Source organism: Bombus affinis, chromosome 16 (assembly GCF_024516045.1).
Source record: "Bombus affinis isolate iyBomAffi1 chromosome 16, iyBomAffi1.2, whole genome shotgun sequence".
Lineage (NCBI taxonomy): Eukaryota > Metazoa > Arthropoda > Insecta > Hymenoptera > Apidae > Bombus > Bombus affinis.
This window is the reverse complement of record NC_066359.1, coordinates 4,572,942-4,595,616: the sequence shown is the minus strand read 5'-3', so window position 1 is coordinate 4,595,616 and position 22,675 is coordinate 4,572,942. Positions and strand designations below refer to the sequence as shown.

Sequence of the window (22,675 nt, the reverse complement as noted above, 5' to 3'; positions counted from 1 at the left end):
ACTTGTTAAAATTAATTAAGAGGAACGAGACAAATTGAAGATGGAAAGGTATAAAAATTTGGAAGACTAAAAAATTAACAGAAATTGTAGAAATTTGAAAATTAAAGATAAGCTACTCGAAGAAAAATTATTTTGGATTCAGTTTTCTCTAAACCAAGCAAAGAGCTTTCGGATTAAATTTTAACGAGTTACAATGGGAAGACTATTGATTTCTAAAAGAACTATGTACACCTATCAGGAAGTGCGCAGAATATTGGAATTTTAACTTATCCAAGCAAACTTCATTAACTACTACTTCAATAATAAAAGAGAAAGAATGGAAGAAAGGGGGAGTTACGGTAAAATATAAAAAATGCATGGTAACAAAAGAAAAAACAGTTTGAAACTTGAAGAACCTACTTTATTTGGCTTGGATGGCAATCACATTGACAATCATTCTGTTGCATATTCACATTTCACGTACAAACAATATCTGCTTACACTTTTTTACTCACTCTATATGTACAATAATAACATGAATTCTGTCAGACAATAGAGAAATCAATTGATTACTTAAGAGAAGAGAAAGACTCCTGACAGAATTTCTATGTATTTCTTTTTCCATTTACTAAGCGTAGATTCGCTGTTTTTTGAGCACGTCTAAAAAGAAACTGAAAGAAGTTACACATGTTCTTCACATTAGGAATTTCATCACTATAGGAATTTCTTATTTAATCCCTATCTGAAATTCTATTAACACATTAATTTAAAGAATGATACTGTCTATATATAGGACAATTAAATAATATTAACAATAATAATTGAATAATACTGTCCAACCGTGTTAAAATCGACTAGAGATACAGGATAATTAATTAGCATAATTTCTTTTTGTTAACAAATGTTGCTCTTTTGGTACGATTAAAAATTAGGAAAAATGAATGATTGACTAGAAATTTCTGTCCTTAGATACTAAATAACAGGCTCGACGCACTTAATAATTAACACCTGAGCACTTTATTCGAATGTCGAGCCATTCTTTGACGTTCTTGGGTCCTCCGGGGTCCAGACTTTCGCGTACATCGTCCCATTCGGGGAGATGTCCGACTTCCTAGACCAGGACAAAGAATGGAAAATGAATGGGTTCCCCTCGCTGCCTGAAATTTGATTATTGATCAAAATTAGTATATCAAGGAGCTTAATTACTATTGAAATAACCATCAGAATTTTAATAAAATTAAATATTCTCTTCTCCTTGTTTATTACTCGAACTATAGGATTTGGTTGCTCGTAAAACTTGATCAATAAAATTGTTAACAAACTGTCAATGAAACAAGTCTGTAAAGACCAGATAGGCCGAAATTCGATGTGTTTGTTAATTAAAATTTTATATCACTGTCTGTAATCCATTTATTGTTTTGCATAAGAGAGCAAACAAAAGAACAATGTCAAATATATTGTTGTAAGTCACAGAAATCCTTCTGTAAGGATGACAGATAAATTTAAAAGACAATTTAAGCCAATTGATAGGTAAAAATCTAACACAGTTCAGGTTAATAAATTAAAAAAAGAAGAAAAGGATGAACGTGGATATGACAGAAAGGAGATGTGAGTGCGATCGGTATTGGCCTCACCACGAATTATGACCTTCTTAGTGTCGTCTCGACCGGAACACCTCGAGAGACCTCCGTTCCCTGTCAGAGGATCGTTGCCCTTGTCAGCTCTGACCAGTTCGTTCAGGAACTTTATGTAACCGATCGCCAATTTTAATGTATCTACTTTAGAGAGTCTCTTTTCGTAGGGCAAAGTTGGTATGTGAGCCCTAAGGCCCTCGAAGGCATCGTTTATATTCTGCATACGTCTCCTCTCCCTCATATTGGCAGCCTGCCTCTGTTGCACCGCCTGCCTTGGACTTTTTCCCGTTGCCCCGTTTCTTCTGTTGCTCTGACTTCGTCTAGAAATCATTATTACACTGTGTTTAATAGAATAATGATCTCTAGACACCTACTTTTGAAGATATTTCTAAGATTCCTTGAAAGCTAGGTTTAAAAGTGGTTCAAAATAGTAGAAGAACTGTATTATTGGACTGTATTTGTTGGGATTATGATCTTTAGACGACAACTTTTGTATATATCCTCAAGGTGTTTGTGAGATTCAGTGTAAATATGGGCCACGAGAAAGTGGAAGACAGAGGAAGAAATTTTCTTAATATGAAACTACTCTGACTCGCAGTCTTGACAAAGTATCATAAGCTAACATAGACGCTCTTTTGAATAAAAATAAGTATGAAAATAATTTTAATAAAAATTTATTTGCGCAGGTAACACTCACTCTCTGGTGTGGTTTTCCTGGTCACTGCTGTAAGCGCTCTCATTGTCGGTGCTGTTTTCGTCATATAAATAAATTTCACTGCCACTGGTACTTCCAGTACTGCCAGCAGTATGAGAAGCTAGCTGCGACGGAATCGAAGGCAGCGTAGCCGTGGTAGGTGCTCCGCAATGCGGTGGCAGAGCTGGAATCGCAGGATTTCCAAGGAAACTATGAGCCTCGTACATGTACTGGCGATTCATCATGTCTAATTCCAAATTATCCATAGAATACATCTTGAAGAGGTTTGTCTTATACTTAAATTTCTTTGGTACGTGTGTATTTCAGATAAATTCTTTGGTATAGTGACTAGAATCTTTGACTAGTTCAAATTAATTCATTGAAATGTTCTTACATAGTGTTTATAAGATTGTTTATTAATCCTATTTAGATCGATGTAGAAATTTGGAAGATTTGATTCTACACTGTAGTTTCTACTTGAGAATCTCTCAGGTGAGATCCAAACGTTTCCATCACGAGTTACAGGATACTTTGAACGTTTGACTTCACACTGTAGTTTCTAGTTGAGAATCTCTCAGAGGGGATCCACATTCAAATTTAATACAAGAAGCATCCTTGAGACCAGTCACAATGCTTTTATACAACCTCTGAGCCCTGTCTATATGGACACTATAGTCTTCTTTGAACGCGGAAGAACCAATATCTTCGACCTAATACAGGAAATATTGAACAGATTATTGAGATCACGGACGACGCTGCTGTGTAATTTCTGAGTGCTTCCTGGAACGCTATATAGGGTTTTTTGAACGCAGAAGAGACAATTCTTCAAACTCAATGCAAGGGACATTGAATGGATTCAATTAAACTGGGATCAGCAGGCAGTTTTCGTTGAAATTTCCAACGAATTCCAATGCAAGCACCCTCGATCACGTCCCGAGGATCACTGATACCATCGACGTGACACGTGGCCTCAGCGCGTGCTAGGAAATACTTCTAAACAGCGGCACGTGCCAGCAGGAAACCAGGACACGTGTCCAGGTTTGTCCAGACACTTAACACAATGTATTCGATCCTTCCTTGTTGGTCATACTGTGATTTAATTCAAAATTCCTCTTCCAGACACCTGAAGAACCACTTTGGATGTAAGGAAACCATCAGCCAATCTCTTCATCCTCGATCTTCTTCCTGGACAACGTTCTCTTCACTTCCACTCATAGTTCAGATTCTTCAAACTTGTAATCGGACGTTCGACACACATCATTCACACTAAATTGGGTTTTACGACCATATGAAATTTGAAAAAATTGAAGAGAAGTTGCAAAATTGTGATAAATTAAAACCAGCTTGGAACCTAATGGGTTAATGCATTAATTCGTACACTTTGATAAAACTGTTATATTGTTACCACATTCACGGATCCACTAATAACCAAATTCTTATGAGTAACAGTGTATTTAATGTATTGATGTTAAAATTGATTCTCGTAAGAGAAAAGATAGGAAAATCACTGACATGGTATTGTTAGTATATATAATTATTTGGATTTGAGGTGAAAGAGAGAATATCGAACTGTTGAGTGAATGTTAGGCTGTTAGATAGGTGAAATGGGACTGTGGATCATTGATGAGCACTGGTTCAGGTAGTCTGTCGAAACTGAAAGAGAAAAGCGGTAGGGAAGCCATTCCTGGGGTTGAAAGTCTAGCTGCATCCCCATTCGTCGAGCTAGTTGGTGGTGGAGCCTACCTACCCCTAGTTGCCTGGCTGCTGGTTCCGCCTCTTCATCGATCTGATAAGAAACAGGGAGGTTCTGGATTGAAGAAACGGAGCGATAATGCGAATTGAATAGATTTGCGAATCGAATTTACACACCAAGATGGATATTTTAGATGTTAGACAGTTGTCGTATATATATGGATAAAGGAAGTCTAAGGAAGAAGCTGTAATTTCGGTGGAAATTGGTTGAAGGCGAGTGTCGTATAAAAATTGGAATAAGAGAGGATCTGGAAAAAAAATTCCAAGAAGAGGATCAGCTATACGATTCAATAGAAACTGGACAAAGGATTTTGATGAACTAAAGAAAAGAAGAAATGTAGGAGAAATTGTAAGAAAGTAAATATAGCAAGAATCGGGGGAAGGAATTCAACAATTGGAAAAAGGATTTTTAGAAAAAGTGATAGATTTAAGAAAGAATTTAGAGAAAGGAAACTACGTAAAGAAACTTTTAACCAGAAGACATTTTTCTTCAGAAGATTAGAAGATTCAATTCGTAATAGAAGGATTGTATTAGAATTTTTATCAATGTCAAATATCGTACTTGAATTTAACTGAGAAAACTAACAAAAAGCTGACTACAATACGTTAAAGAATAACAGCTCTATATTAAAAAGTACATATCGTGCAAAGCTTGGAAAACTTTCTTTCACGTGACATAAAGTTTCATAGAAACATATTGTTGCGCTATTAAATAATATAATTTTGCGGCACGATAATGATACAGCAGCAATCATATCGGACCTGTTACGGGCCACATAATTACACGGTGCTCCGGCTAGGCCAAATGTCGCAGAAGTGGTTAACCCCTGAGTAAACCCTTGCACGGTGTTTTCGGTACACGTGCACGACACGTGCCCCTAATTTCTTTCTCCGTTACACCTTTGATTCCCTTGGATGCTCTTTTTATGGACAACCATGAAACTCGCTAGTCCCCAACATCCATTATTTCCTGTGGATCCTGTGGAAGAATATAGAACCTCAGAAATTAAAGAAGAGAAGATATTCTGAATTCTCTTTCAAGAAAAAAGATTCTGTCAAGTCCAACATAATACAGCAGGGAACTTGTAATAATTTTATTCCTTAAAAAGAAATTCGAAAATATTATATCCAAAAAGGATTGAAGAAAGGAAGAAAGTTAAATTTATCTGAAATTGGAGTAGGAATTTCAAGTAAAAGTGGTGGTTCCAAAAAATGTGAGATATTAAACTTCAAGTAAGAATAAAAGAAGTATTCGAATAATGCTTCTATTAAAAATATACGACAAAACGGAAGGAAATGTTAATTTTAGGATATTTAAAAGTACCAAAAGATTTTCTTTGAAGCGCCGACAGGATATAAAGTACGGGCCATTATCGATTTCCCACAAAACTTTCTACTGAACGTATCCGCCGAGGCTAGACAATTAACACGCTACAAATTAAGAGGGCCCGTTGCATCAGGATGAATTATTCGCTCCATCTGTTGTTCCAGGGAAAATCAAGGGAACGATTTTTTCCTTTCCCACGAGTACAATTTTCTGCTTTAATTCAGAAACGTTTAATTTGCAATTTGCGTAAGAGAAAGTTTTTTCCAACTATAAATTACCAATAATTGATTGTACAAACGAATGAAATAGTTTTTAATGACGCAAGGTGCAGGTGCAACGATTGATTATGAAAAAATCGAATCTGAAGATCGGAAGCCGCAGCCTGTCTGGATCTAATCCAAAAGAAAAACACAGGATTGGGGCAGGACCATTGTGTGGCTGGATTTTTGATCCTCGAGATCGAGAGATAACCAAAGGGACCCAGATTTAAATGGCAAATCCCCTGGGCACGTGTGCCCTCAATTCGAAGTTAAATACTAAATACGAAACGAATAAATTGTACTGCTGTAGAAGGTAATATTTATTTTTTATAATCGCTAGAAAGAATATTTAGCATTACTATTTAAGATTGAAAATTAGAAAGGAGGAAATTCTAGAGATACGTAACATCACAACTATTCAATTTAATGTAATATGCTTTATTTTAAGTTTCAGTATGCTATTTATATTCTGGGCGAATTATTTTAATGCAAACAAAGAGATTGGAGTTCATAAAAGCGCATCATTTCTCGAAAAAACTCGCTCTCCATGCCTAACCGATTTTCTATGGCACATCCTTGCACCCCGGAACCCATGTCCAACACCTGGTAGCCGGTACAATCCCGGGGACATCCTGGTACCCACTCGAAATACAGACAACCCCATAAGTGTCTATTAATTTATACTCAGCAGGAGTGTGAAATCGATTTATACCCACTCTCGATTCATCTTCCAAAGCTTAATCGATTTGCAGCCCTACAGTAGGCTGTTATACCCTCTAATGGAATCCCTGTTTCAAAACTTTCACACTAATCAATTTTACAATAAAATATACGCTCATTTATATCATTTGATCTTATACATTTTATTCAAAATTTAATTAACATTTTTATTTCCGTTTCAGGTGCTGTTTATTGGTACACAAACTTCTACAAACCTTTATAAACTTCTACAAAAAATCATCAAACCACGTGAGACAGTGCTGTATTCTGGTTATTTATTGTATTTATTATACATAATGATATTTTCCTAACATTTTTCTTACTTTTTTAGGTGCTGTTTATTGGTACACAAACTTCTACAAACCTTTATAAACTTCTACAAAAAATCATCAAACCACGTGAGACAGTGCTGTATTCTGGTTATTTATTGTATTTATTATACATAGTGATATTTTCCTAACATTTTTCTTACTTTTTCAGGTGCTGTTTATTGGTACACAAACTTCTACAAACCTTTATAAACTTCTACAAAAAATCATCAAACCACGTGAGACAGTACTGTATTCTGGTTATTTATTGTATTTATTATACATAGTGATATTTTCCTAACATTTTTCTTACTTTTTCAGGTGCTGTTTATTGACATACAAAATTCTACAGACTATAGGAAACATCATTAAACAGCGTGAAACAGTGTTATACAACATTACAAACACACCTTGCACGATATTTGTCGTGACACATCCTATTCCGAGTGTAATCGAGCGAACCGTCGAAATCATGCGCTAATTTAACCATCAGCCCTGTCCAACGCGAAATTCTGAGCCACCTGTCTAATATCCACCTCTGCATCCGTTTCCGGTTTATGGGGGATGGCACCCCCTGCGGTGTCCTCGTGGTCGTGCCCTCCAGGAGGGCAGGATCCCCTGAACGTTGCATGCTTCACTGCACCACCTTTGGCCCATGCTTTTTTTCCTCCATAGGATCGATTTCTTATCATAAAATATTCCAAAAGACGGTGAATTTTCAAATAATCAAGAAATATTCTTTATCTAGGGTGAAAAGGTTGGTACACAAAAATCTATAATTTTCTTAGGCGAAATAAATGTATTAGGTTGAAAATTATCGATGCCACGGGCTGCTTTGAAAATAGGATGATCAAGATAAGATCTATTCACTGCGGGAGATAAGGTTATCATTACGTCGATCTGAACGTCATGTATGGGACGTTTAATTCTCAAATTGTGCGTACACAGGGTTCCTCAGTAAACGTTGATTATAGATATTGAAATCTATGATAAATCGACATCGCGATTATTGCTATTGTGATCCTAACAAGATTTGCTCCATTGCAAGTCCATGAGCCTGACGTTATGTAAACATTTTAACATCTGTGGAGTTGTGTGAAATCTGTTCGTACAATTTGAAATATATAGGTGAAGAGAATAACTTTTTAAATAATAACCAGCAATTTTTATTGTTTGAATATCTTGGGTTTAGAAAGTTGAAGTTCATTGGTCTGCCCTCTGTCGACGATAATGTAATGTAGGATTCTAGATTATCCGCCAAGGATAAAACGAAAAGATTAGATTTCAATATTTTAAATACATATTTCAATATACTCGATGCTATTAGAAAATTTGATTTCAAGCTGCTTTATTACTAATCAAAAAGATAGAAATGTTCCTCTGACCAGAAAAATGGAGCAAATAATGTAATGGTACAAAATACAGTATGATTGTAGTTACAGTCAATAATTTATTTTTCACACAAGAAAAGATTTAGTTAATTAATCGATGACTGAAACAAATGGAATATCAAAGTTTAGAAATTTCTATTTCCGTGATAATTTAAAAAACACGCATTTTAAGGTTGTTGAACAATATATAATAACATAACCCACAACACCAACCTCCGCAAACTTTCGATCATATCTGTCAATGTAATCTGTCCGTGTATGTTGTGTAGTAAAATTTATTTAATACGCTGATGTTCTACTAAAACAGCAAGTGACAGCATGACGCATTCAAATGGAAATTCAAGTTTGGCGCGCAGTCTGCTCATCGGCACAATTTCACGATCTCGTTACTCCTCGATATCTCGAGGTGATTTAAGTAGCTTCAGGTCAAGCCTCAAAGACCAGCCAGTATTTTCGCTGAGCTGGGTTGTTGTTTACATCCTGTAGCCGCTCTTCGTACGGACATTCCGTGCGCGAGGGGAGCGGCAAAAATTCTCACGTGAAGTTTTATTGCCATCCAGTGACCACTTTCATTGCTCATCTTGTTTGCCCTTAGTATCTACCGTACAATCGTTGTGCACGCACGGAACCGAGAGCACAAGCAGCTAGATAAAACACACACACACGATGAAGGTAACGGTAACCACGCTCAGCGACGACATTTTCGTCCTGGACGTGATCGAGGATATGGAGCTGGAGAGTTTCAAGGCTCTTTGCGAGATCGAGAGCAACGTACCAGTCCATGAGATGGTGATCGCTTTCAATGGTCTACCATTGATGAACGACAAGAAATCGCTGAAAGATCACGGGATCCGTGACGGTGACGTGGTGATTTTGCAGCACATGCATCAAAGCGGGGCCGAGTTGAACCTTCACCCGTTAAACGGAGGTCAGCTTCAATACAGCACCATTATTTAAAGTGGCGATCGAGGCGGGTCGTGAGGTTAGCTTTTCGGCTTCGATTTACGTTTCTTTTTCACTGTATTGTCACGTCTCTCGATCAGATGTTACCAGACTTATAACGCACGATCCATGAATTTGGCTTAACAGACTCGATCGAGCATGTTATCCCCCTTTTGGTTTCACTATAGAATAGTGTCTATTAGAATACAGTTTTTTTTTCTTCGTGTGAGAATCATCTAAGTTCCTCTCATCTTGTCCGCACACCTGTCCGGTTCAGTTTAGCACAAGTTTTTTGTATTCACTTGTGTTGAGTTTGATTTGTTAGAGATAGCTTTTGTCGCCATGTGCTTAGTCAGATCAATTATTTAAGAGCGCACTATTGCGTAGTAAAAAAGAGAATGTACTAAATTCCAAGATACATATTACTCTAGCTATTCCCATGTTGGACTTCAGTTCCATCAGAGTACCAGGAGCATCCAGCAGTCGACAGCCAACAGCTTCCAGTAGCACTATAGCCAGAATGCAAAACCCTAGAAAAGAGGATGATCCAGAAATAATAAGAGACATGTTTTTGGCTAATCCAGATCAACTAGCGTTGCTGAGCCAGAATAATCCCAAGCTGGCTAGTGCCTTACTTTCTGGAAATCTTGGTGAGTCTTCCAAAAGTACATATTAAGAACTGTATTTTGGAAATCTTAGAATTTACTCTACAATAGATATTATTAATTTGTAGAGAGATTTACAACTGTACTCAGAGAACAAATAAAAGTAAGAGAAGAACGTGAGGCACAAAGACTAAGAATGATGAATGCAGATCCATTTGACACAGAAGCACAGAGGTTTATTGCAGAGGATATTAGGCAAAAAAACATTGAAGCAAACATGGAAGCTGCAATGGAGTATAATCCAGAAACATTTGGATCAGTTGTTATGTTATATGTTAATTGTAAGGTCAATGGATTCCCAGTTAAAGCATTTATTGATACTGGTAAATATCAACTTTATTTACATTTATAATTAATGAGTTATACACGTGCGTAAATGCGCAGTGATAAATGTCAGAGATCATCTTTGAGACTGGAGACAAGATCATTTTTATGTATTTTTGTTTGGCTGCTGTTTGTGCCAATGTGTCTATTTTTAAATTCCTGCATTTTGAAAGTCATTCTTTGTAGTATGTGGTACTTCATGGTGGGAGAAATTTAAATTTAGATATTGAAATCCGTGCTCTGACCTAGACTGTACTTTTGTCTTCAAAAATTCCATGAATTTGTTCCTCTTAAAAAAAAAAAACATTTCGAAATATATAGTAACATTACGTTTTTAAAATTCAGGTGCACAATCAACTATAATGTCGGATGCGTGTGCCGAACGATGTCACATAATGCGATTGGTGGACACAAGGTGGGCTGGAATAGCACATGGTGTTGGAACTCAACGCATCATTGGCCGTATTCACATGGTACAAATTCAAATTGGTAATGATCATCTAACAACATCATTCACTGTGCTCGCGGAACAAAGCATGGACATGCTACTGGGTCTGGACATGTTAAAGAGGCATCAATGTTGCATAGATTTGAAGAAAAACGTGCTCAAAATAGGCACCACCGGTGCAGAGACGCCGTTTTTAGCAGAAGGTGGTCTTAAATATTTCTATAGTTGCACAATGTCTTTTTATCTGTTATACAACATAAATGCTTAATTCTGATTAGGGGAGCTGCCAGAGTGGCTAAGGTTAAGTGGTTATAGCGATGCAAGTATTTACGACACAGAAGATGATAAGGATGACAAGAGGGGAGGACCTCAAAGAGCACTGGATTATGGCTCTAGAGATGCAAAGAAGCAACGTCGCCAGCAGGGTAAGTATGTATCTGTCCAGGCTATCCTTTCTTACCATAATTCCTTATAAGATCCTGTGTTAAATAATTTGTGTAACATTCCATAATGAAACCCAATAAATTTCCTTTGTATATATGTTCCTTTATTGTGTATTTCGACATTTAGTGGTTGCAATAAAAAAGGAAATATTTATAAATTCAAGTAAATGTATTATGGAAATTTTAATAATAGTATTAAATTCCAAGGAAAATTTTCAAAAATAATGCTCGTGATATTATCGCTATTATTAATTTTTCAATGTTCAAGTTTATGCAGCTGAATTTAATACAAGGCCTTATATATTAACTACTGTATCTATCCTTTTCCTAGGGAGATTCAACTGAGACAAATCCTTCTAACTTGCCTGGACTAGTGACTTGAAACAGATAATTTATAATTGTGGCTTTTAATTTTATAGTTTTATTTGTGACTTGCTAGAATACAAAAAGACTTTTTTAAATGAATACTATGTATTTTAGAAGCGCAAGAAAACAATAGTTCAAGCGGGACATCAAGCAGACTAGGCTCCATAGAAACTACAGTCTTCCCCCACGACCCATTCACAGAAGAAACAGTGAAAGAAATCGAATCTCTGGGATTCAGCAGAGTACAGGTCATCGCGGAACTGCGTAGATTTAATGGAGACAAAACTCAAGCCACCGATGCGTTGTTCACAAAATCTTTTAGACTATAAAACAACAAGGAAAGAAAAGAGAAATTGTGGAGGTTTCCATGTTTGAACAGTAAAGATAAGGGAATGGAAAATTTGTACTTGACTTTTGGTAGCGAATTTTCATATCAATTATTATAAAATCTGGAAACCACACGATCGAAACTCAGCTCAAGCAAGCTCACTGCTCGACAATTAGCATGAAATCGTGTTTCGGATTTTATTTCGTCGAGCAGATATTATGATGTATGTATAGATATCATATTTCATTTAACTAATAAGTGGCTACTTCAGAGTAAAGCTACATATATCTTCTTCGATTTTTGTATTCTTTTTGCTAGATATACAGAAATGAAATGAATCGAATTTGGAATTTCAAGTGGAAGTCAGCGTGCTCTGATAACCTAGCCTACCATTATTGCAATACACAATTTTAGGAATCAATATAAAATGGATTGAAAACAAAGTCATAAGTTAGGGCAGCAGCTTATTGCTTTTCGTGAAAGTTGCGTCACGTTTGTAGATGTCTCACAAAATTTTTATTTACTAGATTAGACAAAAGAAAATATACTTCTGAAAGGATAATGAGATAATTTAAGAGACATATTACACGATTTGACGGACATTTCGAGCTTCGCGACTAAAAATCAGTTTGCGATACCTCCAAGAATACATTAGTTTTACTTCTGTAATTTTATTATTTACGAAAAAAAAGAGGATTTTGTAATGTAAACCAATCACGCATCGACGAATCTACAAAGAATTTTTCTTTAATTCTTTTTTTTTTATTTCAAAGGGTTAAAGAATTGAGAGAAGAGAAACACGAATAAACTTTGGGAATTTTTTTATTGTTTCGTTCTTACAAACTTTCATAATTGAGTCTGCTAACAGACAATGTGAATTTTGTATCGTTACTATGTATTTAGGGTATATGGTATTTTTCTGTATTTTCTTTATATTATTATACAGATAAAAAAAGAAGAAAAAAACGTGTAACAAGCGAGATTCACCTAAGTCTTTTCACTCGTGCATGCAAATCATGATTCAGCGAAGATAATCTCAACTTCCCCTCGTCCGTCGAGAAAGGAAATGAAAATCTCGTTTAAAAGACAAAATTAGAAGTGAATATATCACGATCGTACAAGATACAAAATGGTGGAATATCATGGGAACGATAAAAATTCGCTAGACCATGACCTCATTTATGGTAGCTCGTTTGGCGCCCACTTTATTTCCACCATCTTGCCGGTACGAGCAGATTCTTGGCATGCAGTCGCAATTTTAATCACAGCTAGAGTTTCTTTGGGTAATACGGAGCATTCAGCTGTACCAAGTACAACGTCAACGAAGTGGTCCAGCTCTCGACGATAGCCATTCATGAATCTGCTGGCGAACGAATACCATATTGGTGCACTGGTTAATCCGTCGAGATTATATTGGGATGTGACACAGTGCATTGGCTGTTCATTATCTGCTTTGATCATACCCTTGGGGCCAAACACCTCCAAGCGTTGATCATAACCGAAGCTACTGTTCCGTGATAAGTCAATGGTCCCCAAGGTTCCTGATGGGAAATGCAAGGTCACTACAACTGTGTCGAAGTCATTGATCGCTTTTATCTCTGGAATGTGTGCGTGTGCCTGCACAGCAATCTGCAAGAAAATATTCCAACATTTAATAATTCATCAAATACTAGCCAATAGGATAGAAATCAACATTACCAATAGTTATTTATGAAACTCTTTTATAATCTTATGGTACTTATTGACTTTAAGTGCTCATAGTAGCAATTAAAAATCAAAGCTACATTCTGTTTTTAATTAGAACTGAAGATTTTTCTAACTATTAGTTTCTTCTATCTGTGTCCTATAATTTTATGAAGTTAGGATCTTTTTAAATCATGGAAACTTCTTTATAATGCTGTAGTATTTATAAATTCAGGTCTCCATGGTATGGAAGGACTAATCCAATATTCTACATAATTATCCTACTTAAAACTCCAGCTACAAGTGTTTGATAACAATATCCAGGGAGTCTCACCTTGATAGGGTACTCTCCAAGGACCCAAGTCATGATATCAATATCATGAACCATACAGTCATGGAATATACCTCCGGACATCTTCAAATATTCTATGCTGGGAAGAGGAGAGTCACGAGAAACCGTTTTGATGATCTGAACGTGTCCAACCTCTCCATTCCTCACTCTGCTTCTAACAGCAGAATAGCTGGGATCGAATCGCCTGTTAAAGGCGCAGAACAATGGTTTGTCGACCTTTTTCGCGGTCTCGTAACATTTTATCGAGTTAACATTGTCCTCGGCGATCGGCTTCTCACAAAACACTGCCTTCTTCGCCTCCAAAGCTTTCCTTACAATGCCTTCATGTGTGTACGTAGGCGATGCAACAACTACTGCGTCCACACTATCAACATGAAGAACGATTTTAATTGTTAATTGAACTCCTAATTGATCTTTATGTTTTCTCTCGAGTTTAATCATCATTATCTTTTATCATGAAATTAAGTAATTGTAATGGAAATGTTTGGGGTTTGGAAGGATTAATTTTGGTAATAATCAAAGGTCAGTAGTGGGGAATATTAATACAATAATCCTCCTTATCGCAGAAACAAGTAACTTTTTGAAAGTTTCTTTTAAATTTGTTAATTAATGATTTGTTATTTTTAATTTTTCCTATTTAAAAATCTAACTCATTTGATCACTTTTGTGATATATACATCTTGTATTGTATCTAAAATGTTTCCCATAAGAAAATTTAAATTACTTACTTAGGATCATTGTACACTTTGTCTGCTTGTTTGCTATTCAAGAAGACAACATCGTCAAGTTGCCAGTACTCCTTGAGGCTCATCCATTTAGACTCGACATCGTCTACGATGTAGAGCAGTTTGACACGCGAACTGGAAATAATATTGGACAGATGAATGGTTCCAGCACGACCGACTCCAAATAGAGCAAGTCTTACTTTAGGATGGAGTAGATCCTTCTTCAGTGCCAGATCCTCTAGATACCTATAATAACATTTAATCCATTTTCAGTCATGAAAGAGGAAAAGGAAGAGCGAACTAAGTAGTCAATATGAGTCTAGAACAACGATCAACAACCGGCTTGAAGCATATTAAAAGAGAAGAGATGAAGAAAAGTAAAATATAGGAGAATTGTTCCCAAGACACATATTTTATGTCAATAGGTAGATATCATTTTGGAATAATTTATTTCTTAAATAAGATTTTGAAATTTATTTTCTAACAAATTAATTTCTTGTTCTCATCCCAGTTACAAAGTGCCCCATTCTGCTCTAGATAGAATATCATGTGATGAAAAGAAGGCAAGGGAAGAATATCTAGTTTGCATTAATTAAATTTTACACAAAATCTTCAATGAACTTGAACGATCTACTTGAAAAAATACTCACTTTTGATAAAGATAATCCTGCTGTGGAGGCTTTGGTTGTGGTTTTGTGTAAGGTGAGGCACCCTTGAATTTCGCAGTTGCCATTGTAAGTGTCTTGTTAGGAATATGAAATATTAAATAAATAAGTAAAATATGAATCTCCGGATTCGTCAACCGGCAGAAGACAGTCTGGAACGGTGGGTCTGTTATATATGTATATAAACGAACTGGTTAACGATAGTGGGGAGAGATGTGTGCGATTAACATAACGTAAATTCATAAAGTAGCTATGGTTCAAATATTGGCCTCATTAAGATAGCCATCAAGCTGACATGAATATATCAAATGCAGTTAATCGTTCGATTAATAAAAACCAGTTTCTCATTCATATAAAGCATCAAAATCGCGAATGTCCAGTTGTAGCAGTCGTCTAATGTTTCTCTGTCCATTCATTAACACCTAATCGTTTCTGTAATATATGTATCATACATGTATTCCAAAAGTGACACAATTGAAATAAGTTTTTCAGAGAAAATAAAAGACTATTTGGAAGTTAAGAAAAAATATTATCCTTATTAAACGCATAAGTTAACAAGAAGAATAGAATATAAAAAACAATGATCTTCTAATATTCTTCTAATACAAAATTGAATTATTTTGAGTTGTGACACTTTTGAAATATTCTGTATGAGATATGAACGTTTCGTAGCCAGAAGTGGAAAATTGTAAGCTCTTGCTGTAATAGTGTCAATATCCTATGTATTCATTTTGGTCCTCTGACTTTTTTTATTTAGTAACGTGTCGACTGATCAGTTATCAACTGACCTTTCATTGACTCATTCAGTGGCAAATTTTAATCTCAGTGCTATGTTGCAAGTTCAGAAAAATTCATCTTTGATAATTATGTTATGATTACAGAATTTAAATAATAAAGGATGTAAGTAATGAAACGTTTTTTTGTGGAAAAGATTCTGAACTATTAATAAAAAAGAATGACCCAAAGAGATCTTATTTTAGACTACTAATGATTTACATAAAAATTTGTCAAAATGATTATTGAATGTAATTATTGGAAAATTCTTTTAGATATGGGGGAGACAAAATTTCCGAATTTATCTTGATCTCCTAATCTCCAAAATCTTAATCTCCTCTTGATCTCCAAATATAAGAGAATGGTAGAAATGCATATTAATTTTAAAAACAAAAGGAAGAAAAAGATCTACAGTCCTGATACAACAAAAATGTGATTTATCATGTTATTCTCCTCTGTTTTTCATGCACGACCTACTATTTTAGTGCATTATGTAAACGAGAGAATATAGTGATTTCTAATTTGTTCTAAGGTTATCAGACTATCATATCGCAAGTGCAACGAGCTAACGTCATTGATGGACATCCTGTCGTTGTCACCGCGAAAAAATTTCGTTGCGTAGACCACAGTGGAATTTTACTATCGATAGTTAATAATTAATAATCAGATTCATTGATCAGTTTCATCACTCTCAAAGTGTTGAAAGTTTCATGGAAGATTCAACATAAAGAATAGGATGTAATACAATTTTCCTGGGAGCTGAGCTTGAAGTATTTATTATAACAGGATATTTTTAAAAGGGGAATAAACAAGTTTCTAATCTAAAAGATTGGCAATAATTAATTGTTGATTATCTATGGGATTATTTAGAGAGTATTAAGTTAAATTGAAATATTTATAATAGATTATATTTATTTATATTAAATATTTATATTATAATTATATTAGATAGTTTGAAGCAAAATTTAAAAATAGAAGTAAGCTTTATTACAAAATGTATTAGACAATGATCTATAACTCGTCGTTAATCTTGATAACCGAGTTAGGCACAAAGACAACTTCGTTGGTGTCGCTCTCCACGTACCTAGACCTCTTCGTCTTATCTCTTCCTGGATCGGCGTCCACTAGAGATATACTCGATCTTACCTCTCTGCAAATGAAAACATAGTACACACCTTCGTTTCTTCTAAAGATTTTTATGCATTTATGAGGAATTTAAAGATCCAAACATTTAAGTATATAGTCTAACATGTTTCAACTCAAGAACTTCATTTAACAAAAACCTAATTACTTCTTATCAGTTTCAGGCAATTCTGCTGACACTATGAGGTCTCTGGGCTTGGAAAAGTCACACTCCAAGACAAAAGCAGCGTCACCAGGAGTAATTAGCTCATCGTCATGCTGAAGAACCAAGGTGTTCCGATATTTGTTATCAACCTGAAACAAATATCTTAAACCAGTGAATTATTTCTAAGTTATTTTGTAGTAGCTTTTCTAAATTTATAGCAGACTGTACGATGTAGTTACATTTTCTGTGTCACACTGGTTGAAGGGAATAGTCATAGTGAAATTTCCACCATGATCAGGATTCAAGAAACACGAAGGTTGTCTGGAATAGAAGCTACCTCGTGTGTATATCACACCTGAAAAATTTTCCGATGTTTGCAGATCCACTACCATATTTTCTGCCCCACAGCGTAAGGCGACCAGATCATATCCTTTTGTGGAAGCTCCAATTTGCATGTCCATGGACAAATCTTGCTCCCAAATTTCCTCTGTGATAAATGAAGAACGTTTCTGTTATTTTCTTCATCGATAAGAAGTCGGTCTTTGCTGGTTATTATACCAGTTTCTGCGATTAATGAATGCCATCGGGTCTTTGAGTTTAATAAAAACGATTGATACATTTCGATAATACAGAGTTGTTTCGACATTAGAGCAAAAACTCAAAGTCCAAGTCGTTTTGATCGTTTAGAAATAAATGTTAAATGATAAATAAACATAAATAATTCTGTGGGATATATAGAAGATAAATAGTTAAATGAAATAGATAATAAAAGTAGAATCAAAGATCCGCATTCTAATTAATACTGATATTGTAATTACCCGCGAATTGTCCTCTTAAAGTGAATATAAGGAGCAGCACGACATGTAGCGGTACTTGCATGACGTTGCCAGATGAACGTCCCTGAACTGACAGAGAATTCAAGTTCACACGTCAGAAAGCAATCCCTACTATTACCTGCCCTTGGCTGACTCCCACTTTAACACTGAATCCCCTAATACTTTCACCCTGGCATACATCTATATTTTTATTTCAGTTCTTTTTATACTGCTCAGGTTGATAAACCTTCCAATGTCATGTATAAATCATCATTGTTACAAAAATCATAGTACACTAAAATTAGAGCAGATTTATTTCTAAAATCTTTTAAATCAATTTCTTCGATTCAGTAAAAATTTCTTAAATTAGTTTTTAATTAATTAGTTCACGATATTAGGGGAAATTTATGTATTCTTGTAATCCAAAATTTATTTACAATCTTCTATTTTTTTTAATCTTTAATCATACGCTGATATTCGTATATTTGTATTTAAAGATAAAGATACTGTTTGAATACTGTATTGGTAAGCTTTTAAAATTATCTATCTTACAAAATAGTAGATTATTTCTCCTTATATAAAAGTCAATAAAATAACATTTTTGTATTTCTTTCGAGATATTAATAATTCAATCGTGATGCTGATACAAGGAATACATCTGGTTGTCTACATTCAGGATCATCTAAGTCATCGATCAAATAAGATACGACAGTGAAAAGATTATAATTATTTTGTTTACTCGTTAGTTGCATTACGCAAGTTAGTCAATCCCTGCAATGGAATTCTTTTATAAATCTCGTCTTTTTCCGTTGTCGCGCAATCTATTTGTTTTTATGTTTATTTCCACTTACCTACCTTATCGATTGCGACATATAATTGTAAGCTACTTTTATCGGATGGAGCAAAGATGTCAGTCTCATAGCTCATTCTCAATCATGAACATGTGTTAATTTTCGAATATAATTTGAAAAGAATTTCAATGCATTATTAATTAATATTTTATATTATTATGTACAACTATACTTTAACCTAATATTACAATCAAATAAAATCACATTTAAAGGATTAAAGGACCAATATTAGAGTTTTCAATATAATTAGTACATTCTATACTAAAGACTCCAATTTTTGGTTCTTCAAGGAATTTGTTTAAATCACATGGATAGCTTTTTTCATGAGCAAAAATTAGTTCAAACATGTGGTTTCGTAAAACCGTAATATTAAATGTTTTGTATAATAAAATAATATATCTCAGATTGTTACTTTATGAAAGTGTACAAATGTCTATCTTCAAAATAGACTACAAAACTCAAATTATATAAAAGAAAATAACAAACATGTTTTCTCCCATAAATTACATCATACCAAATTGTTTTGATAAACTTATTCAGATTGCGAAATTCTTTTCACATAATCATTGAAACAAAACATGTTTGGCGACTTGCATTGAACTCCTTCATGAAAATGCAATTCACAGTTGTATTTTGCCATATAACTCATATATATGCCATGAAATATGTATTTTGTAATATTTCTATGTGAAAATAACATCGAAAGTAATAGGGTTTAGTGATCTTTAGATACACCACTGGTGCCAGTAGCCACGTGGATCACGGGACCTTGTTTATCCCGTACGCACAGTGTACGTGACAACTTAGTCTTATCAATTCATCCTAAGCTCATTATTTTTATTTTCAAATAATAGTGTTCCTACTAATAAGCATCATGGCTACTATACGCGTTGGACAAATTCTGTTTAACAAAGGATTGCAGATTGGTCAAAAACCACAATATTTTGCGAGGAACGTGAAATACTATTGTTGTAAGTACTATGTTGCTGGTTGAATTGCCGGGAAGGAAGGATAGAATATGTAAATTGCTTTTAGAACGCTACTTGATACAAATTGTAGTACGCAGTTACACAGATCTCTAAAATTATTGCAAAATCTTAGGGTCCGTTTTGTAAAATCCCCTTTTTGTTTATAAAATACTTTGGTTCAAAAATTTTCATGTGTTGATCTGCTCAATTATATAAGCAATGGAGTGTAATCAGTTATAGGTTAAAGGTTATAGTAAAGAATTCCGTGATACTTCTTCCTTTTATCATAATTTTAATACCATTCCTATAGTGTAAATATTGTTTTTTTTTTTGTAATTATTATTATGGCTAAACTTCGTTTTGGGGCAATATTCTTTTTTCAACTTTGGTAATTACCTAAAAAACCTCTGTCATCTTAGATTTGATGATCTTTTACTATGCTGTTGAAGATATGGTTTTGAACGACTTTCCCATACACATCGCTTTCCCATATCGCTTGATCTTAGTTTCCGAGATATTTTCAAAAGACCTTCAGTACCACTGAATTCTGTACATAACTGTGCGTTCGCACCTAATTCTTATCTTTTGTTTATAATTCGTATAGATTTAAGTTAAGCGAGATTTATTATGTTATTATATATTGTTCCTTTGACTAAAATGGTATTTATATTATAGATATATATTATACATACATTGTATATATTATACATATATTGTGCGAACATCACATACATATATTTACATATATGATACATATATTTGCGAAAGAACAGACACGTCTACAAAGAAATAATATGTTATTATGCCACATGCACATTTACAGCAGAAAATGTATTCATTTTTATACATGCATATATTATTATTTCCACATGTACTTCCACTTGCAGTTTGATGCAATTACCGATTTAATTTTTAAAAACCGATATTTAACCGATACTTTTAACTTGCTTTTTCTTGTGCGAAAACGCAATTCGAATTTTATTACGATTCGGATTCTGTTGCAATTAAATTAAACGGTAAATAAACAGCTACTTAATTAGAGAAAAAATCTATAACCTTGGGTAATACTAAATTCCAAATAATGTCACTAATTTTTCGCGCCAAAATATTTATTTCGTCAAATGTGTGAAATCAAGTTAAGTGATATACAAAACTGAAATTATTATTAAAAAATTCTTTTATTATAGGTCAGGCTGAACAGAATTATGAATTCATCAAGGTAGAAATTGCTGGCGAAAAGAAGAACGTTGGTCTGGTCACGTTAAACAGGCCAAAAGCCTTAAATGCTCTTTGTAATAAATTAATGACTGAATTAAATAATGCTGTAAATAAATTGGATACAAACGACAGCATCGGGGCCATTGTTCTTACTGGCAGCGAAAAAGCATTTGCAGCCGGTAAAACACATTTTGTCGTAATTGAAATTATAATTAACTAATTCGATTAATAAATTAGAATAATTATATTATGACTTATTTATAATTTACTCCATAATTAATATTCATTAGCAAATTATTAATGAATTATTCAATTAGAATTAGATTGCGAACGTTTTTGTTTAGGAGCTGACATCAAAGAAATGCAGAATAATACTTATTCACAGACTATGAGAGGGAACTTCCTTGCAAGCTGGGACGCAATCACGCGAATTTCGAAACCAGTGATTGCCGCCGTAAATGGATATGCTGTAAGTTAATATAATTTACAAAAAAATAGCAACTTGGTAATTTTCAGAAATATATCAAATATTCAAATCACTGTATAATATTTAGCAGATAAAACAAATATTTGCTTATATCTTAGATATTAAATAGTATATTTTTATACACAGTTAGGCGGAGGCTGTGAATTGGCAATGATGTGCGATATCATCTATGCCGGAAACAAGGCAAAGTTCGGCCAACCAGAAATCATCATTGGTACCATACCAGGTGCAGGTGGTACTCAAAGATTGACTAGGGTAATTGGTAAGAGTAAAGCGATGGAAATGGTACTAACAGGAGGTCAGATCACTGCTGAGGAGGCAGAGAAATGCGGTAGGTTTATTAGAAACTGAAAAGTAATTTGTAGACAAAGTGGTTTGTAACTCATAATACAACTGGAGTTAGGGAAATTCTATGGCTTAAAATAAGACGAAAAGCAAAAATAATATAATTACGTTGGAGATTTCGTTTTCGAGAAAATCGAATTTGGAGATTTGCCTAATACTCGTGTACCGGTTAATTTTTGTTAAACATCCAAATTCAATTTTCTTCAAAACGTGACCTTGAGCGACAAAGTTTTATTCTTCATTTTCAACTTATTTTCGCATATAGAATAATTTCCTGCCAATTGTGTATTTCTATCCTGCTAAGAATCACAAATTATCCTGTATATAATATACAAATATCATTATATGTATATATTTAGACGTGTTTTGTTACAGGTTTGGTTAGCAAGATCTTCCCAGCAGAAAAACTTGTTGCTGAGGCAATCAAATTGGGTGAGGTAATTGCCTCTCACTCTCAATTAATCGTCTCCATGGCGAAGGAGTCTGTTAATACCGGTAATCATTGAAATTATGTAACCATCATTGTTCTTATTCATTTATTCAAATATTCATTTCTTTACTGTTTTTCTAGCATATGAAACTACCTTGAAGGAAGGGCTCCACTTTGAAAAGAGAATGTTCCATGGAACATTTGCAACAGTAAGGATTTTTTTCTCAAATATAGTAATTTAAAAAACAAAAATTGAATGGGGTGTAATTAAAATTTCAGGGTGACAGGAAGGAAGGAATGAGTGCATTCGTTGAAAAGAGGCAACCCAACTTCACCAACCAGTAGAAAACATTTACTGTTTACTCCATTATAAGATATATATGCATAACTAGATACTTATTTTTATACATCTTATATATTTTTTACACTTGTTATCAAAAAGGATGTTTTTTTTTAATAAACGCAATTATTTATATTGAAGGAAAACGAAGAC

The 22,675-nt window shown here is 34.4% G+C and overlaps 6 protein-coding genes and 1 long non-coding RNA gene across 16 annotated transcripts; 4 read left to right on the top strand and 3 right to left on the bottom strand.

The window, feature by feature from the left end:
• Positions 1-378: 378 nt before the first annotated feature.
• Positions 379-3,957, bottom strand: LOC126925698 (pancreas transcription factor 1 subunit alpha-like). 4 transcript variants are annotated; one of them, XM_050741525.1, is made up of 3 exons: positions 2,311-3,957; positions 1,614-1,951; positions 379-1,090 (listed from the first exon to the last, which is right to left on the bottom strand). In XM_050741525.1, the coding sequence occupies exons 1-3, from the start codon at positions 2,580-2,582 to the stop codon at positions 981-983; spliced, it is 720 nt and encodes a 239-aa protein (XP_050597482.1). In that variant the 5' UTR covers positions 2,583-3,957; the 3' UTR covers positions 379-980. The 4 variants fall into 4 exon arrangements, with proteins under 4 accessions (XP_050597482.1, XP_050597480.1, XP_050597479.1 ...); XM_050741523.1 differs by having other exon boundaries at positions 379-1,136; positions 1,617-1,951; positions 2,311-3,956; XM_050741522.1 differs by having other exon boundaries at positions 379-1,136; positions 2,311-3,955.
• A 53-nt stretch (positions 3,958-4,010) lies between these two features.
• LOC126925705 (uncharacterized) lies at positions 4,011-8,318 on the top strand. 6 transcript variants are annotated; one of them, XM_050741546.1, is made up of 6 exons: positions 4,011-5,632; positions 5,712-5,959; positions 6,549-6,615; positions 6,698-6,772; positions 6,847-6,913; positions 6,996-8,318. In XM_050741546.1, exons 2-6 carry the CDS (start codon positions 5,877-5,879, stop codon positions 7,007-7,009), a joined length of 306 nt encoding a protein of 101 aa, XP_050597503.1. In that variant the 5' UTR covers positions 4,011-5,632; positions 5,712-5,876; the 3' UTR covers positions 7,010-8,318. The 6 variants fall into 6 exon arrangements, with proteins under 6 accessions (XP_050597503.1, XP_050597499.1, XP_050597500.1 ...); XM_050741542.1 differs by having other exon boundaries at positions 6,847-6,921; XM_050741543.1 differs by having other exon boundaries at positions 6,549-6,623; positions 6,698-6,764; positions 6,847-6,921.
• Positions 8,319-8,498: 180 nt separating this feature from the next.
• On the top strand, positions 8,499-12,567 carry LOC126925690 (protein DDI1 homolog 2). Of its 2 annotated transcripts, none has more exons than XM_050741502.1 (6): positions 8,499-8,993; positions 9,439-9,657; positions 9,741-9,995; positions 10,342-10,647; positions 10,723-10,869; positions 11,368-12,567. In XM_050741502.1, exons 1-6 carry the CDS (start codon positions 8,732-8,734, stop codon positions 11,580-11,582), a joined length of 1,404 nt encoding a protein of 467 aa, XP_050597459.1. In that variant the 5' UTR covers positions 8,499-8,731; the 3' UTR covers positions 11,583-12,567. The 2 variants fall into 2 exon arrangements, with proteins under 2 accessions (XP_050597459.1, XP_050597460.1); XM_050741503.1 differs by having other exon boundaries at positions 8,907-9,047.
• On the bottom strand, positions 12,386-15,172 carry LOC126925693 (inositol 2-dehydrogenase-like). Its single transcript, XM_050741507.1, has 4 exons — positions 14,992-15,172; positions 14,345-14,587; positions 13,599-13,980; positions 12,386-13,210 (listed from the first exon to the last, which is right to left on the bottom strand). Exons 1-4 carry the CDS (start codon positions 15,072-15,074, stop codon positions 12,761-12,763), a joined length of 1,158 nt encoding a protein of 385 aa, XP_050597464.1. The 5' UTR covers positions 15,075-15,172; the 3' UTR covers positions 12,386-12,760.
• On the top strand, positions 14,582-17,417 carry LOC126925708 (uncharacterized). The gene is made up of 2 exons (XR_007714077.1): positions 14,582-14,766; positions 14,853-17,417. It is a non-coding gene; the product is annotated as an uncharacterized LOC126925708 (long non-coding RNA).
• Positions 16,673-18,683, bottom strand: LOC126925702 (uncharacterized). Its single transcript, XM_050741538.1, has 5 exons — positions 18,623-18,683; positions 17,887-17,973; positions 17,308-17,555; positions 17,072-17,217; positions 16,673-16,930 (listed from the first exon to the last, which is right to left on the bottom strand). The coding sequence occupies exons 1-5, from the start codon at positions 18,633-18,635 to the stop codon at positions 16,792-16,794; spliced, it is 633 nt and encodes a 210-aa protein (XP_050597495.1). The 5' UTR covers positions 18,636-18,683; the 3' UTR covers positions 16,673-16,791.
• Positions 18,684-19,489: 806 nt separating this feature from the next.
• LOC126925697 (probable enoyl-CoA hydratase, mitochondrial) lies at positions 19,490-22,672 on the top strand. Its single transcript, XM_050741521.1, has 7 exons — positions 19,490-19,705; positions 20,890-21,099; positions 21,265-21,389; positions 21,534-21,738; positions 22,128-22,247; positions 22,324-22,391; positions 22,462-22,672. The coding sequence occupies exons 1-7, from the start codon at positions 19,609-19,611 to the stop codon at positions 22,525-22,527; spliced, it is 891 nt and encodes a 296-aa protein (XP_050597478.1). The 5' UTR covers positions 19,490-19,608; the 3' UTR covers positions 22,528-22,672.
• The last annotated feature ends 3 nt before the right edge of the window (positions 22,673-22,675 follow it).